Here is a 19,018-nt window from a genome sequence, read left to right as displayed (position 1 = left end):
TATCTAAATTTGGAACGTCCTGTGGCGCGGGTTCCCATGCCCAGCTGGTCGTAGAGTACTGCCTTTGGTATGTGGGAATTGTGCATGCGAACTACATAACCAACACAGTGAAACTGAGTACTGATGAGCTGGCTCTCGAAACCGGGTATGCAGCACTTTGCAAGAACCTCAGTGTTAGGGATATCGTCCTGCCACCTGATGTTGCAAATAGATCACAGGAAGCGAAGGTGAAATGCTTCTCGTTGTTTCATATTATGCAGCAAGGTTGTCGAAGTCTCGTACCCATGAGGGTTGATGAGAGCTCTTCATCCACAAAAAGTCCCATATGGTCAGCATTTCAAATAGCCTCTCCTAATCAAACTCCTACTGCCTGGCTTTGTGTGCCAATCGCTGTTTAGAACTGTGGGCAATGGTGTGAAGGCAGGTGTTTGGTTCCTCCAAACCAGACAGCTCCAGGTTGGTAGGGCTCGTCAGCCTTAATTGACAGTCTACCTAGGAGAAGGTAGCCTGTCTAAGTATTGGGCAGAAGTCCATGATGCTGGATCTCTGCTAACTTCTCGCCACAATTTCTAGCGGACGGATGCAGCGCTGTCCACATTTAGGCAAATACATGCAAATGAAGCAAAGATGTCATCAAATGGCCAGTGTCTTTTCTGCTATGTTATCTTCTCACCCTAATAAAATGAGCATATAAAGTATATGGCCAAATGAGGCAGAAGATTTAGAGAGGCGAATTATAGCATCAGTTCTGAGTATATTTCTGACAAACATTTGAAGCTTTTTTATCCCTAATGTAATCAGTTACTTTGGCCAGCATTTTATGTTCAGCATGCGGGGGCGGGCCCTGCATGCCGAAGTGTAAATGAAGCATGGTGACGTCGGGTGCGCATCATTCCTATCTTTTGTTTGGCGGGTGCGCACTGGAGTCAGCTGTGCATCCGCCGAACTGTCAAAGGCCTGTTAAGGCCATTAACACAGCAATTGAACTAATCGACAGGGTTGCCTGAGCAACCTTAAGGTTTGTGGGCAGGCGAAGAGCCCAGGAGGCCTTCGCATTTTTCATGAAACCTCATCCACGGGTGGGATGAGGTTTCATGAAGGGTTTATTAAATTAATAAATATTTATTAAACATTTGGTACTCTGTCACATGTGTAAGTGATTTTTAACTTTTTTTATTTTGAAGTGTTAAATTCAACTTGATCTCCCTGAGTCGGCTCCGTGCCTCAAGGAGAGTTCTGCGCTCTTTCATGCGTGAACGAGCGCAGGCCCCGGCTCTCCCTCCCCCACCCCACCCGCACAGGTAGTGCTGAGTGCTACCAGGTGTGCGTCATGCTGGGCGAACTATAATTGGCCCATGTAAAATGGCGGCGATCAGCTCCGTGTCTGCCCCCGACCGGCCCACCCACTCAACGAGGAGAAAATTTTCCCCTTTGATTTCTGCTTTTGCGCCCCACTACACAATTCAAATGCTTCTCACATTGAGAATTCTTCTGCATATTTGTTGTCCGAAAGATGATGATGCAAAGCAGCAGAGAGATAGCAAGTTTGTCAGATGGCCAGAGAGACACATGACATCGGTGGCACCAGTCCCTCCATACCAAAATATACATGCAATGATATGCATACCTGCAGTTGTTAGAGAATCAGTGCCTTTGCAGACACAGAAACCTTAAATGAGTCTTTGACGCATTGTTTTCTGGAGCATGCAATGTGATCATCCCAAAGGACAATGAATGGTATCATGAAAGGACAGTATAAGACAGTACCACGATTCCCAAAGGCCCCAAGGAGTCAGTGATTAAATCCATTAGGCCGTTCTTCAAGACTTTTCCCAAAACAACAGCAAAGAATTTTATTCTCTCAATTGAAAGCTTGTTAGCAGGTGAAGCAAGTGAATATTTGCTTTCCTGATAATCACTGGGATGGTTTCACTTCAAGATAACACCCAACTTTTATTTTCATTTTAAGAGTTCACTTTTTAATGCAGAAAGGCACGTCTTCAGGTGTGTTTTGGACGATTAGGGCTTGAATCTATGCAGTTTCCCAAGACATGAACTTAGGACCAACATCATGAAGTCCATCAAACTGGCTGTGTTACTTCAGAAGCCTCCTGGAATGAAACCAGTCTACATCTCACAGTATAAAGTCCTGCTGCAAGTTGCAGCTCTTGTGGTGCTGCGTGGGCATTTAGGCTCTGCTTTCTTCCTGCCACACATGCACACACCTGAATGGACAATGGGGAGGGTGCACACACTGCTTCCCTGACATACAGCACGATTATCCATGTCCGTTCCAGCCATACCACTCGTACTCGGTTCTAATCAGCTTTCTTACTAATCTGCAAGGAAGGAGACCGATATACCAATGAGATCAGTGAGTCCTGACTTACGGTTGTTTAGGACTGGTTACCAAGCTTGTCCAAGCAGGAAGGGAGCGTTCTCTACAATTTGGCACCTCAAGCCACAAAGGCACCAATTTGATCATCTATGGCAGAAGCACAAACTCCCCTTAATCTTCCAATGTGTCCTCTATTGCAGTAATTCCTGGAGCTGCCCCACGCTCAGTAATGCACTTGTGTTGTGAAACTGTCTTCCAATGACTTGTACATGCTGCTAATGAATTACTCCAGTTGAAGTCCCATCAGCAGCACCCTACCTGATATGGCCAGCAACGTCTGTGCCAACGCTTGATATACTGAAAGCACTGTTCTTTTACAAGCAGATTGCACAGCATTGAGATCCCCATGCTTGTCAACTAAGTGGTGATGCATTCAGACCCTACAACCAGCAACACCTTCTTTCTCATGGGCCACCAGGTGCTGCTGTTGATCATTCATACTCTGTGTGTGACCCAACACACCCCTGTTCTGCTCACTTGTAAAAGCCTCTCTAAACTTGTACTTGTGCGTGGCTCTGTGTGCTGCTAAATGCTGACAAGACTAGATACGGTGGAACATGTCTTCTCTTCTGGCATAAGTAACAAAAAAGAACTGACACTTCAGGTTGTTCCAAACTGTCTCACAGCCACTGAAATATTTTGAATTGTGGTAAAGAGGGAAATGCAGCAGCCAATTTGCTCGCAGCCATGTCCCACCAAGAGCAATTGACGTTAATTGAGGGATTAATATTTGCCACATCAGGAGAACTCCCCCACTTTTCTTTGAACCATGAAATCTTTTATGCTCATGTGAGTGAACCAATGGGGCCTTGACCTGAAGTCTCATTTGAAAGATGGTATCTCCAAAAGTGCAACTCTCTCTCAGGACTGCACTGATGTGCGTGAACTCTCAACCTAATTGGGGCTCATAACTCTCCACGACAGTGTGCAGTATTATATAAAATAATCAAACATACTTAGTATCATACAATGTATTAGTTTTCACACTCAATTCTTGTAAAGCTCCTTGCACAATAACAGTACGGCAAGGACGTGAAGCACTTGATAAGAATCATAGTGTTAGATTCTATGATTGAATTCTGGGTCTCTACCATCCAATGGGAATAAAACCAATGTTCCTGCTGCAGATATTATTTAAAAGAGGAAGAATTTTTCAGACCACTGCACATTGCGAAGAATGACATAGGATCAATAATTGTTTAGGGCAGTATTGCATGTCAAAGTTCAGATGATGCTGCTAATTCATTCCAGCTTTCCCCTCTCAGTTCATGATACCATCTGAACACCTTGATATGCAGCTACCCTGCTAGGTACTCCAAACTCATGCAAGCCATATGGTTGTTGGATCCCAATAATCTTTAGCTGTTTCATTAATGATCTTCTGCCCATCATTAATTAGGATTAGGGCTATTCACTGAGGATTTGCCCCACTTCAGTCATAACAGGCAACGTGGCCTACAGCAGGATCTGGACAACATGATGCATGGCAGGCAACTTTCAAGGTACATAGGTGCTCGGTAATGAGCATCCTGAACAGAGAAAACTCAATCATCTCCCCTTGACTTTAAATGACACCACCATCATTGAGTCCACCAACATTTTGATCTTGGGGATCATCACTGGCTAGAAGCTTAATGAGACCAGCCAAAACAACACCAAGAGAAAAGAAATGGGTGGCTCACCTTAGTGACCCCACAAAACCTCTTCACCATCATGGGAGCAGGATTCAGCACAAGAATTGCAGCTGTTCAAGGTGACAATCCACCACCACTTTTTCAAGACAGTGGAATGGCAGTTAAATTGCAGCCTCATCACTATCACTCGAGCATGGAGGGAAATGAAGAAAAAATAGATGGATGCATTTTTATACTTATTTCCAGGTCCTTGTATTGCACAATGCAAATATGAGGTAGCAGAGCTTGAAATGCTTTCCTTTATCTGCCTCCCTTCCTCCCACATTAAAAAAGACTGTTTTATGTACAAAAGGAAGCCGGGATAAAGCATTAAATTAGGGTGCAGATTACAGGTTGCATTTCTGAAGTCGAAAATAATAGGTGTTACTTGACATAAAGATCAACTATAAGCAATTGCTGAAACTCACTAATTGAGTCTGCTGACAACAGGAATTTAAGCAATAAAGATGTTCACAATCCAGGGTTAAATGTCATTTATTTTTAGCCACACATACTCTATAATTAATTAATGAAGATTATGGCACAGGCAAGTCTCTTAAACACAGTGCTCAATTGTGAGGCTCTTCACAGATTCAGCTGTTACTTTTTGGGGAAGAATGGAGACAATACAGTATTGCTTTTATCTATTTCATCCTGTTTGTAATTCTTCCCATTCTTCGCCTGCCCAAAGTTGGGGTCTGGTTCCACAGGTACTGGCATCCCTCTAGTGCTTGCCCACGTGACCATCCTTTATGTGAGTCAAGACAATGGCCGGGATTTTCTGACCCCTCGCGGGCGGGACCCGCTGCGGGTGAAGCGACGCCCCAGCCAGAAGTCCATTGACTTGCGGCGGGACCGGAAGATCGCGGCAGCGACAGAATGGTGTGGAAAATCCTGCCGAATGAGTGTTGGCAGGCCAACGATAGGAGATTAAAACAAAGCCAGCATTGTCCTGCCACAATATCCATATTTATGTGCTGACAGCAGTGATTTCCTAACAGCAATCTCCAGAAAAAACCATGGCTGATTTTACATTTCTCTAACCTGGGGACATGAGGTACCTATCTTGCTGCTTAAAATCAGCATAGACTTTCTCAACTCTATGACTTAGCTATTCACTACTTCAAACCATATGAGTCACTGGGAGAGCCTACTGTCATGGTAGTATTATTCTGGGAAGTTTGAATCTATGTACACCCAAGTGAAATGTATGCATGTTATTACAATCAGGTGAGGGGTTAAATGGCTCCCCTTTTTTCCCACTCCTCGTTTGAGCATTTTTGGGAAAAGATTGTACTTTCCAATTCAGTGAGTGTTTAACTATTTACACACTGTGATCGTAAAAGAACCAATCGGATAGGTTTTCTTGAGTTTAACAAAGAAAGAGGTTAGCCTTATTGTACTTAATCTGGCCTAGGTAAACTAATAACATAGGCTGTAACTTTCACACACATGCACACTTCAAGTTTACATAGGCACAGAAATAGATTACAAAATGCGGAAGAATAGATTAATTGAATTAGAGTCCAGAGAAATAGAAGGGGTATGCAGTATGTGGAGTTTGGTGAGTTGGCTCACTTCAGGATGCTGTTTCCCTAGTGGATGCAATTTAAAGATTTAGCTGGCTGATTTAATTGTCCTTCTGGAAAGAGGAGTGTGAGGTTGATGATTGTCCTTCTGGAAAGAGGAGTGTGAGGTTGATGATTGTCCTTCTGGAAAGAGGAGTGTGAGGTTGATGATTGTCCTTATGGAAAGAGGAGTGTGAGGTTGATTCATTCAAGATGCTCTTGCCTGGGGCATCCCAAGGTGGTCACACGGTCAGCAAAAGGTTTGAAAGCTTGCAAGGTAGGTTGGAGGGAGAGAGAGGGAGGAAGGAGGACCGCACTTGGTTCTTTTCTTGTCAGCATCTCAGTTGCTTGCTTGCTTACTGCAGAGGTTGGGACTGTCACCCAGTAATTCAAACATGGTCATTGCTAGACTATTTCCCCATGTAACTCAGTTCACGTCTGGGAAATCCCCCCCTCAGCCAGTGTCCTATTATTCAATTGAGTTTAAAGCATAAAATTGTAGCTTAATGAGTTCATGTCTGGGAACCCCCTCTTAGTCAAGGTCCCATTGTCCATGCTTTTAGGTTTAATGGTTCACCTCTGCCAGTTGAATACCTCAGGTGATGGTCTTGATGGCTTGCTAATGGGGACAGAATATGCGGTTCACTCATATTTGCCGGGTCATTGTCCTTGATGGGCCTTTGCAGACATGGTTTCTCTATCTCAGTGGATTGGAATGTGGAAGGTACAGGCAAATTGGGTAACCATCTTTGGCTGTGAGCGCAAGTCACACTTACTCTCTGTTTTAAAAGTTCAAATCGGGTTTCCAGCCAGTGGGTTGAAAATCATTATTTCACACAAAGCATGTGTTCTTGACAATATGTTTAATAGTAATCAACCAAGGCAGGGAGAAGAACCATCAGGTTTGCCATCATGTAAATGGGCTTAGCAGACTATACATACGCTCCCCTACACCTGCATCCTTTATTTGATAATGTTGGGTGAGTAGAGACAACTGGATTAGGAAACCGGTTTCCTAATTCTTCAATATCAAGTTAAAAATATTACCCTTGATTATAGGAGGAAATGATAACCGTATTTACATTTATTAAGAAAGCTTTGAGCTATTTCACTTAAATTGTGCAGAATATAGTCCATGCAAATTTCCTTGCATCATGTGCCTTGATGGATCAATGTAAATATTCAGCTGACAAAGTAATCTTTCCAAAAAAAGCGGCAACAGTAGTGTTGGTATTACAATGTTTACACTCTTTCATGTATCTTATACAGAGCTAGAACACTATTTACAGAAAGATTGTAATTTGAATGGACAGTAGTCCCAAATCCATCTCCAGTGGAGCAATGTAGATGATATTGGAGACCGTGATTGCTTCTCAAACTTGTACAGGAAGATGATGAGGATAGAATTTTTACAGCATACTGTGCTTTCTGATGATGCATAAGATTTTAAGTATAACAAAAGATACTAAAGTGACGAGCCAAGGAAATTCACTCTTCCTTAACATCCCTATTGAGATTATGCGTTACCCAGACTGAATTCAAAGACAAGTTACACCCTAGTCACTTTCACTCCCAAATGAAACTGTACTTTATATCATATAAAACGACATTGTGTACTAGAGAGAATTTGCTTCTCATGAGAGTGTTGCAAAAGGCTGTTGCATTTAGTAGCAGAGAATAGTACAGAGTCAGTGTATTACCAATCTGGTTTTAAACCAAAAGTCTATCAGGTTCTCCTCAACTGGTTGCAGTGTGTAAGAGAAAGAAAAAACTGTACAGATTGCTGAGGTATTTAAGATCAAGTCTGATCTATGTTGAATTGATAACTTGTGTGATAGACCAGGAAGTGAGCAACAAGTTTATTTGGTGGCTTTCATTTGTCATAAACATACAAAGCAATACAATTTCACATTGATTAATTGTCATGGCATAGGTGATTTATTCAAAGTACAGGAGTTGTTAATTGCTGTTGATTAACAAGATTGCCTCACCATGTCAGCCGGCCTGTCTGGCATCGTCTGTTTACACTTGTGCACTTTTTACTTTTCTGTGATGTCTCAAACTAAATCAATTACCATATCACACAACTGACAAGCCAGAAATATGCACCATTTTCATTAAATATTGGTTAACCATAGTGTCCAGAAATGGATCAGAGTCAATCACTTGGCAAAGGGAAAATGTGACTGAAAGTTAAGTGTGAAAATAGTTCTGATGTTTTACCTGCACTTCATAATTGAATTGCTTACAATTTATATCAGGAATATATTATTTCTAGTAAATGCCAACGAGCAGCAATTTTAATTCTATTCTTATGAAGAACATAATGTTTCATTAAGCCTCTGTTTATCAAGTGTGAACTCGAGGAGCCAGTAGCTTTGAAGACATTGTGAGGATGTGTTTATTTTAAATTCAGTTTGATAAACAAATCCCCGGTGTCAGACATTAATTGAAAAATTGCTTCTGACATTCTACAGTGCATAAAACCTCAGCATTAAATGTATTACAGGTTTACATTGGTTTTATTATAAATGTCAAGATATATTGGGCAATATAACCCCACACAGCCAAGATGGAGCCAACTTTGTTGAGGTGGTTCTTCGTTTGCACAGGCCGGAGCTGACTTCACTCAGTAATACCAGGTCAGCTGATTAGCATAATATCATAGCACTCCTTTGCATAGCACATGCCACACTGGGAATGGTAGGGACATGTGCTGCTATCAACAGGTCAAAGGTTGCTTATTCCAATTTGAGCAGTATTTTCAGGAAAGAGCAGGGAGTGCAGGAAGGGGCAGGGCAGGCAGAGGCTCTGTCAGCATTCAAGTCAGGACAACTTGAAAAATGTATTTTTGGCCTCCCCTTTGGTGCCTGTTCCAATTGGGCACTTCTGTCACATTATGAGCACACCCTACTATTTAAATTTTAACAAAAAGAAAAGTACCGCATTCTCTTTATGTGGCATTAAAGTATGAGGCTAGATTTCTGTGCTCAAGCCCTAGAGTAGAACTTGAACCCACAACCTTCTGACTCAGAAGCAAGAGTGCGACCAACTGAGCCACAACTGAAACTTCAATGAGCCATAGGCACGTCATACGCAGCTGCTGTCTGACCTCTTGGGGTACACTAATTGTTTTGTAGCTTATTTTAAGCTTCAGACATCAAGCTTCCTCACCCAATAATACAGGAACAGGTGACCAACCTGCATCATCAGCCACACTGCTGTGACTGAACTTCCACATAGTCAACCATGTGTAAAAATTAAGTCAATTTTATTTCCACATTTCAGGATTAAAGTAGGATAACTGTGTTTGTTATCCTTTCATGTTAATATACCCATTTTATAGAAGGGAAAGATAGTCAAATAATTTGTTTGATTTTACTAACTTGACGATGTTATTGGCATATGAATTCATCTTGGACAGTAGCACCAAAGGGACAGTAGTGCATCAGCACTATTGTTTTATGCTCCGACCAATTTCTGTCACTAGAATTGCTGATTCAGTATTGTCCCTTTCCCATTATCGTCCAAGGCAAAGTTGTACCCCACTGAGCCCAGCATTGTTGAGAAGCTCCATTAAACTCCCAACTGTTCAATCACAACTTTCACATTGTTAGTGCAAAAAAACTGTTACATAACCATCGTCTTGAATATGTCATCTGACAATTTAGTAAATTCTCCAACTTCATTCTCCTGATGAAGTTAACAGACCTTTTATAAACAAAAAGAGAAGGGAGGAGGAAATAAATAACAGATGTTAATGAGCCAAACCAGGCTAACAACTCCTTAATGAGGCTATAACAACCTTTAAGGTGTAGTATTCCCATCACACTCCTGGTGGGGAGCCTTCTGTGCTAGCAATGCAGATTGGAAATGGAATGTATGCTGTGCAAGTTTTTTTGACCATTTAAACTAATGGTTAGAAAATTAAGCAGAGTGTGCAGCCTACTCTCTAATATTCAGTTCCCATTTGGTGGCTTGATGCTGGAAAATGACTCTTTACTGTTTTGTTCTGAGTATTCAATAAATAGCATATACGTGTTCTTTGCAAATTGGATTAGCAGATGGAATGCATGTGCTGATTGTACCCCCCACCCATGTATATTTCTAAAATCAATTTTCTTTAGTTACTATGCTTCCTTCCATTGTCATTATGTTGTTACTGCACCGTGTGGCATTCCCTAGTCAAAAGAAAGGGCAGGCAGCTCACCCCAGTTTGTTGCTGATGCTTTTCTAGATCCATTTACTATTCAGTGTGTAAGAAGTCCAGAGTGATTCCATGTTTAAATTCAAAATTTGGATCACCGTGAAGACAGATCTGCACACATGCTACTCAGACCAACTAGCCTTTGATGACTGATGTGATGCTTCATGATTAAGAAGATTGATAGTCACTGTTTTCCTTCATTAAGATGTGACTGATGATACAGACAACAACAGCTTGTATTTACATAGCACCTTTAACATAATGAACTCGCCCAAGGTATTTTACAGGAGCATTTTAAAGCAAAACTTGACACCAAGCCACGTAGGGAGATATTAGGGCAGATGACCAAAGGTTTAGTCAATTACTTAGGTTTTGGGGAGCATCTTAAAGGATGACAGAGAGGCAGTGGGCTGCAGGGAGGGAATTCAAGCGCTTCAGGGCCTTGGCCAGTGGAGCGATTAAAATCACAGATGCTCATGAGACTGGAAATGGAGGAGCGCAGGCTTGAGTTTTGTGGCGATGGGGCATTGGAGGAAATTTCTGAGATAGGGAGGACTTAAGCCTTGGAGGGATTTGAAAATCAGGATGAGAGCTTTAGAATTGTGGAGTTGCTGAGGGAGTGATGGGTGAACAGAACTTAGCACAACTTAAGTCACGAGCAGCAGTGTTCGAGATGAGGTCAAGTTTGAAGAAGGTGGTAGAAAGGAGGAGGCCAGCCAGGAGCGTGTTGGAATAGTCAAGCTCTAAAAATAACAAAGGCTTGGCTGAGGGTTTCAGCAGCAGATGAGGCCATTCAGAGTTTATTTTTAAATTCAAAAATGTATCTTTTTTCTCTTAGCTTTTAATTTCCAGTCTAAGTTGAGTTACTGACCTGGGCTGGATCAGAAGTCCACATGCTAAGGGCTTCGAGATGTTTTACTACATTAAAGGCACTATATAAATACAAGTAGTAGTTGTTCTAATTAGCCCAAGTACCCATGAGCTATAATTCAACCAGAGTTATCAATCAATGACGGTTATCCACTGGCCCCTACAGGAAAGGCATTAGTGTGGATATTGGTAGAAAGTAGGTTTGGATTTAACTGCAGTGCTCCCTACACTTTGGGTGAGCTTCTGGAAAGCTAACAGTGTTATGAAATAGTACCCCAGTGACATTTAATGAGAGAACACAAAATCATTGTGAGTAGAGAAGACTTGGAATTTGGGTTGTCATTTGGAGCAAGGCTCCAGTAAATTGCTGGTTTAGAATATTTATATTGCCTTGCTGCTTTTGTTAGTATCTGTGTTTAATCACTGGACTACCGGAATAAAGCGCAAGTGTTGAGAATTGTGAATATTGATGATGGGCCCTTCTTCCATTGCAATCTTGGAGGTGTCAGCTGTGGCTCAGTTCATAGCACCCTCGTCTTTGAATCAGAGGGTTGTGGGTTCATGTCCCACTCCTGGAAAACCAAGAACTGTGATTGTACTCGAAAGAAGTTGCAATCTGTGACTGTTGATAACTCAAAAGAGTTTCCATTGCAATCTTGTGACTAATCTTAATCTCAAAATATGCATTGTTTGCACTACAATAGCAGAAACAGGTTTTTATTAGTATCTAGTTTAAAGGTAGATGCATGCAGTGTTATGACTTGAGTGTCAGTATATTGAAAGACAGCTATGTCCTTTGAATTGCAGAAAAGTGCCATTGTATGGTAGATGTATTAGAATATACATTTTATGATTATGTCCAGAGAGAGCAATTCTGCTTTCCATCACGTGGATGACTGGTGTCTGGCTGGCAAGAGCACTGGTGGTGAGCGCAATGATGAATTCAGTGTGGCAGACAGCAAGTGTACTGACTTAAGTGAGAGCTTTTCAGTTGCATAATAGTATTGATATACTAAATTAACTAGGTGACAACAGACATCAGCTAATGCTTCCAATGATGGTGTCATAATTGATGTTGACTTGTATATTGAATTACCATATATTAAGATGGGAAATGCATTGGATGGCTTGAAATCAATTGGATGAAAATTGGCAGGGAGAGATCCACTCTCTCAGATTACTGCCCTGGTGGTGAAGGTGTGAGTTGAACACAGCAGTAAGCCATTCCATTAAGTTGCTGACATTTGCTATAACCTGCAGTATGTTTTTACAATGCAATGGCATTTCTCAGGCCAATGTGAAAATCATTAAGATGGCCATTTCTAATTTATCAAACACTAATTGCAAAGATGCTGTACTGTATTGTAGCATTTTTTAAAATATGCACATCACCAGTGTAGCTGCTGCTCTCTCTATTTTGGGCGGTAGAGATCACAGGTTTGGAAGGTGCTGTCGAAGGAGGCTTGGTGAGTTGCTGCAGTGCATCTTGTGGATGGTTCACGCTGTAGTCAAGGTGCACCAGTGGCGAAGGGAGTGAATGTTTGAGGTAATGAATGGGGTGTCAATCAAGTGGTTTGCTTTGACCAAGTATCAAGCTTCTTAAGTGTTGTTGGAGCTGCAATCATCTAGGCGAGTGGAGAGTATTCCATCACAATCCTGGCGTGTGCCTTGTAGCTGGTGGACAAGCTTTGCGGAGTCAGGAGGTGATGCACCCGTTGCAGAATATCCAGCCTCTTACCTGCACTTGTAGCCACAGTATTTATGTGGCTTGTCCAGTTAATTTTCTGGTCAATGGTAACCCCCTGGATGTTGACGATAGAGGATTTTACATTGATAATGCCATTGAATGTCAAAGAGAAGAGGTTAGACTGACTCTCGTTGGGGATCTTCATTGCCTGACATTTGTGTGATGTGAATGTTACTTGCCAATTATCAGCTCGAGCCTGAATGTTGTCCAGGCCTTGCTGCATGTGAGCAAAGACTGTTTCATTATCTGAGGAGTCATAAATGGTAATGCAAACAATCCCATTCTGACCTTATGATGGAGGGAAGGTCATTGATGAAGCAGCTGAAGATGGTTAGGCCTCAGACACTACGCTGAGGAACTCTTGCAATGATGTACTGGAACTGAGATGATTGACCTCCAACAACCACAACCATCTTCCTTTGTGCTGGGTATGACTCCAACCAGTGGAGAGTTTTGCCTCCAATTACCCATTGACTTCAACTTAGCTAGCGCTCTTGAAGCCACACTTGGTCAAATGCTGCCTTGATGTCAAGGGCAATCACTTTCAGCTTACCTCTGTAATTCAACTCATTTGTTCATGTTTGGACTAAGACTGTAATGAGGTCTGGAGCTGAGTGGCCCTGATGGAAACCAAACTGAGCATTGGTGAGCAGTTATTGCTCAGCAAGTGCTGCTTGAAAGCACTATCAACAACACTTCCATCACCTTGCTAATGATTGAGAGTAGACTGATGGAAGGGTAACTGGTCAGATTGAATTTATCTTGCTTCTTGTGGGCAGACATAGCTGGATAATTTTCAACTTTGTTGGGTAAATGCCAGTGTTGTAGCTGCACTGGAACAGTTTGGCCAGGGGTGCGGCTAGTTCTGGAACATAAGCTTTCAGTACTATTGCCCAGGTGTTGACAGGACCCATAGTCTTTGCGACATTCAGTGTGCAGAGCCATTTCTTGATATATGTGGATGGAATTGAATAAGGACTGGCTTAACAGTGAGGACCTCAGAAGGAGGTTGAGATGCATCATTCTTTTAACTGAAAATGGTTGCAAACTTTGCTTTGTCTTTTGCACTCACATACTGGGCTCTGACATTGTTGAAGATGGGGATTTTGTGGAACAACCTCCTCCTGTTAGTCATTTAGTTGTCCACCACCATTCGTGACTGAATGTAACAGGGCTGCAGAGCTTTGATCTGATCCATTGGATTGAGCGATTTTACTAAATCACTCCTGGTGATGGACATTGAAGCCCGCCACACAGTCTTCAGTGTTTCTTCCAAGATATGTTCATCAGGGGTATCAATTCATCAGCTGAGAGAGGGTAGTAGATGGTAATCAGCAGGAAGTTTCCTTGTCCCCGTTGACTTGATGCAATGAGACTTCATATGTCTGGTGTCAATGTGGAGAATTGCCAAGGTCACTCCTTCCTGCCTGTTTACAACCATACCAGCACCTCAGGTGGGTCTCTCCTACAGGTTGGACAGAACATATCCAGGGCTGGTGATGGAAAGGTCTGGGAAGTTGGCTGGAAGTCATACTCACAGAATCATAAACTATAACAGGCTATTGGGCCACCTCTCCCAATTTTGCCACAGGTCTCCAGGTGTTCATGAGGAGGACCTTGCAGGGTTGATTGGGCTGGGGGTGTGCCTTTTGTCATGTCTGAGTTTGGTGCCAGGGTTGATGCTAAGGGACGATCTGATTTGACTCTTATTAGGCACTTTTTGTAGGAGGTTGATACAACTGAATGGGTTTGCTAAGCTCTGTCAGAGGGCAGTTAATGATCAACCACATTGCTATAGGCCAAACTAGGCAAGGTCAGCAGATTCCTCAAGGCCATTAGTGAACCAAATGGTTTTTTACTACAATCCAGTAGTTTCATGGTCACCATGACTGACGTTTATTCCAGATTTATTTAAGTGTTTGAATTTAAGTTCCCCAGTCACTGTGATGGGATTTGAACAGGTCTCTAGAGCATTTGTCCAGGCCTCTAGATTACTAGATCAGCAGTATAACCATTATGCTACCATACTCTGTAAAGGGAACGAGCCTGTCCCACAGTGTTTTGGCAGTCATGGCAGTATACCGCATCCCAGAAAGAAAAGGGAAGTGGGAATGAAAATCAAAGATTGTAATTTTGTTACCATTTATAAATTGTAAAACAATTTTCTTTATATCCCAAACTTTGAATGATGGTCAACAAATATAGACCCTAACTTCTTAACTATGTGACACGTAGCCATGGAAACAAGTTGGTTTTGGGGGGGTGGGTGCTTCTGAAAACAAGTGTTGCAATAAAACATACTGACATATTTTGTTTGCAATGTGTTGCAGAGATGATGAACATTTGCTGATTCAGCACTACTGTCAGAGTCTGAACCAGGAGTCACCCTTGAGTCAGCCTCGGAGCCCTGCTCAAATTCTCATCTCATTGGAGAGCGAAGAAAGAGGAGAACTGGAAAGAATTCTAGCTGACCTGGAAGATGAAAACAGGTTAGAATGTGGCCAAATAAGTACATCAGATTCAGTCTGGACTGATTTACTTGACCCCTTAATAGGATGGATTCCACCCTAAAAATTCATCTAACTGCCACATCCCATTTTGAATGACCATTTAATATTGATCCAATAGGGCTTTTTGAGAACTATAAAATATTGACTTGGCCATTTTCTGGGGTCTCTGCCCCCTTTGGGAATGCTCCTTCCACTTCCAGGACAGCAGCTAGCTCATGTTTCCTGCCCCCACCCCAGCAACACTGCCGACAGCTGGCTTCCTACATGAATTTGCCAGTACTGATTCAAATGTGAATTAAAGCTTTACACACTTCAATATAATAACGTATTTTCAAATTTCATTTCCGAACCCTAGAACTGATTTATCATTGAAATGTTATTGTTATTATAGGAGGTTGTCAACCAGCGAATTTCAGATGAAGCCCAATAAGGAACCTCATCAGCTCAATGTCCTGTCATTTCGAATTGTGAACAACTTATTAGGAAATTATCAGCTTAGCACAAAGAACTTTCTGTGGGCAAACACCGCAACGGCTTCTTTACTAAATATCCCCACAACCCCAAAAATGCAGATCCTATAATTTATAATCTTTTTGTTTTCAGAAACCTTCAGTCTGAGTATGAGAGGCTGAAGCAGCAGCATGATCACAAAGGCCTGTCCCCCTTACCATCCCCTCCTGAAATGATGCCCATTTCACCACAAAGTCCCAGGGATGCCGAGCTAATCGCTGAAGCCAAACTGCTTCGTCAGCACAAAGGCCGCCTTGAGGCCAGGATGCAGATCCTGGAAGATCACAACAAGCAGTTGGAATCCCAGCTGCACAGGCTGAGGCAGCTGCTGGAGCAGGTAAGAGGAGAAAGGCCTGTGTTCATGGAACTTGTCTGGTGTAACAAAAAAATGACCAACCTCGCTTTTCAGGGCTCATTGCTTCTTTGTTATTTTTTCATTTTCTTCTTCTAATTCCCAGTAGCACAAAGAAATTCCCCAATTCGTGGGGCAGACAGGGAACTAGCATTCAGAGATGTGACAATGCTACTCTTAATTTGGGGTTACTTCTGCAACTTTACCTCGAGGTGGAAGAGTGTTTTGCGTCTACTAACAACAACTCCTGATAGCTCAATATGGATTGCCAGGATCATGAAGGCTTGTTCTACAAGCCCACAGCTATAGCGTTTTGGAGCACCAGCACTTTGGCCCCGATTTTCGCTCTGTCATGGCAGAAATAGGAGAAATGTCTGAAAATCCTAAGTCCCGCCCTCAAACAGGGCACTTTCCATTTTTGTGGGGATGCGATGCATGGTTTATGATTTAATGATGATTAATGCTGATGATTTAAATGGCCAGCTGCCTCCACTGAGGGATTTTGGTAGACCAGGAGTGTGAAACCCAAAGTGTGCAGATTAGACCAGGTAAGAGCAAGTCTGAACTTTGTGAATTTGTTTGGATAGCCAGGGTACCCCTTTGGATCTGGTCCCTTTGGGGAGGTATGATGCCCTTCGGTGCCGGTCAGAAGCACTTGTGGGGTAGATCAGGTACCCTCTGGAATTGTTAAAATTAGGCATAAATGTGCATTAAAAGTGCATAAACTCATTACTGTCAAGCTCATGAGAACTGTTTACAGACCTGTCAAAATCAACTGTCAAAAATGTGAGAAGCACTTGTCAGAAAGACATGTAAAAGCTGTCAGAAGCACTGTTAAATGGAGCTGTCAGACTGTCCAGGCATTTAAAGGTCCTGCCCTTTAAATCTTTGAAAAAAAATGTCTGGACTGTTAAAAAATGGTTGCTTATTATTTCACTCTGTCTATTGACAAAAGCTGAGGGCTTCCATTACTGAATTAGTGCTGCGTGACTGATTTCACAGCCATCCATTATCACTGTAGGGTGCCTGCCATTTCACACTTTGATTGACAGCTATAAGAGTCTATAGATTCTTCAATGTGGGACTATGAATTTCAATGCTTGTTATAAGGGATTGTGCACTTGATTGAAATTTTTTATTTATTTAGTTGAAGGAATGTAAATATAGTAAATAGGTTTTCTGAATGTGTTTTTTCAATATAGTGAATTCTGCAGTAAATAATTAGAACTTTATTTTATAGAATTTTATTTTTCTGATCTCTGCATGGGTCCTGAGGTCTGCTCATGGTGGATACTAGATGAGTTGGAATGATAGGTGTAAGGGCAAAGGGTGATGGTGGGGTGGCATGGGTTGGCATGCATTTGCACTAAATTGACATAGGAGCTATAAAGGGGCATGGGGTGGGTGGAATGGCATAGGGGCCATAAAGGCCCAGGAGGGATGGGTGGAGGGACATAGATTGGCACAGGGGCTATAAAAGGCCATGATGGGGGCCCGTGAGGGCACGAAGTGGCCTTGGTTGGTATGGACGGAGCATAGAGATTGTGTGGTGGGGTGAAGGGTGAGGGCTGGAGGAATATTTCATGTTTTAATCTTTATTTTTAAACTTTGGAAACACTTCCCCAAGACAGGTCTCCCATCCAGCCCATCTCCACACCCGGCATCCTCCAAGGTTCTTCCTGGGTCACCCCCCTCCACCCCCGGACGGAAAATCTGATGTCTGAGCATCCATTTTTAAAGGTCAGATTTGCGGAGCTGGGAATTCTCCCGTCCCTGTGCATCTGACCCAGGAGGGAAAATCTGGGCCCTTGTTTCATTGCATTTTAACCGTGGTGAAGCTCTAATTTTAAAATGAATCAGATTTCCAAAACTCTTCTCAACCAAAGCCATTATTAAAACAATGAACCTAATTATTTATTAAACACTGCGTTGGAAGCAACAAGATGTTACTGACTCCACTTTGCTGCTAAAGACACTTCCCAGTCCAAATATCAGCCTGGTCTCAGTGAGCTCAGATTGTGATCCTTTGACCGGTTTCAGGCTATAGCACAATGTTATCAGATTAATCCTAAAGTGGTCTGAATGTAAACTGAAAGTTAGATAACATGTCGTAACCTTCTCCCTCATTGCTGTTTGCAGCCACAGACAGAGGTCAGGGTAAACGGTACTACAGTCTCCTCCCCTTCTACATCCTCGCAAAGATCAGATAGTAGTCAGCCAGTGCTGCTTCATGGAGTCGGCAGTCAGACTTCAGGAACAATAGGTAAGAAATAATTGTTTTAACATTGATGATTCAATGAGAAAGTGTTCCACTAACTGCGGTCTGATCACAAGACGAATCCTGTTCACTTACATTTAAAGCGATGTGCATATATTTTACTATCCTGTACTTTAGAAGGCATGTTACGTTTTGCAAATGTCTATTGTTGAGCAGGAGAAATGACTGAGGGGTAAAAGATGGTACATTGTAACACTGGTATTTCTGCTTTGAGTTCTTGCTGAGAAGGCCTGTGTTCTGCCATTGAAACTTGTTTGCCGTCATCAACCAACTCTCACCACTTCTCGATCACTTTGTTGGATAGCTAAGTATTCTCAGGAGAAATTAAAAAGGGGGATGAAGCCTGTCCGGCAACCCTGAGCAGAGAGGCATTAGCTACAAAGAAGTCTAACATGAGGCATTTGGATCTGACTGGAGGAGGAGCAGCATTTGAATTCTCTCTCTCTTATGCAGTCTCTTGAAGCGATGAGGACAGTTGCCACAGAGGCTATGACAAGAGCTTGCACATGGAGTCTTTAAACATGGGGAGGCTGTTGCGCTGCAGCTACCACATGGTTTTGGCTGACCAGAAAACTCTCCTGTTCTTGCCACTTGCCAAAGGCATATCGGAAGGATTTACAGGTTGATGCTCAATCTGCTTTGCCACACCCTGAATGCACCATCCATGGTCACCTAGCACTGGGTGAGAGTCAAATCCTGAGCCTCTGGCTCAGAGGTAGGGATGCATCACAAGACCTCCTGCAGCATTTGAACTAAAAAATGGTTGAAATGGAAGTGAACTTGTTAAGCTTATTTATTCATATTTGCATTTTTCTTTTGCCACTTTACCCATACACTCTTCTTATTCTTGACTTCTGGGATGTTCCTTTTAATATCAGACAGGTTGCAATCCCAACAAAGCACCT

At 42.4% G+C, this 19,018-nt stretch overlaps 1 protein-coding gene across 7 annotated transcripts in view; it reads left to right on the top strand.

Annotated features, from left to right (window-relative positions):
* The window catches only part of dmd (dystrophin), a 1,945,510-nt gene that overhangs the window by 1,889,347 nt on the left and 37,145 nt on the right, over positions 1–19,018 (top strand). For all 7 annotated transcript variants that reach the window (XM_078559857.1, XM_078559853.1, XM_078559852.1 and 4 more), the window contains 3 exons: positions 14,794–14,952; positions 15,577–15,820; positions 17,975–18,098. In XM_078559857.1, the coding sequence (XP_078415983.1) occupies positions 14,794–14,952; positions 15,577–15,820; positions 17,975–18,098 (527 nt within the window). The remainder of the gene's footprint in view (positions 1–14,793; positions 14,953–15,576; positions 15,821–17,974; positions 18,099–19,018) is intronic.

The sequence above is a fragment of the Cetorhinus maximus genome, chromosome 16 (assembly GCF_964194155.1).
Source record: "Cetorhinus maximus chromosome 16, sCetMax3.hap1.1, whole genome shotgun sequence".
Classification (NCBI taxonomy): domain Eukaryota; kingdom Metazoa; phylum Chordata; class Chondrichthyes; order Lamniformes; family Cetorhinidae; genus Cetorhinus; species Cetorhinus maximus.
The sequence above is the reverse complement of the archived record's forward strand: the minus strand, read 5'-3'. Positions and strand labels throughout refer to the sequence as shown.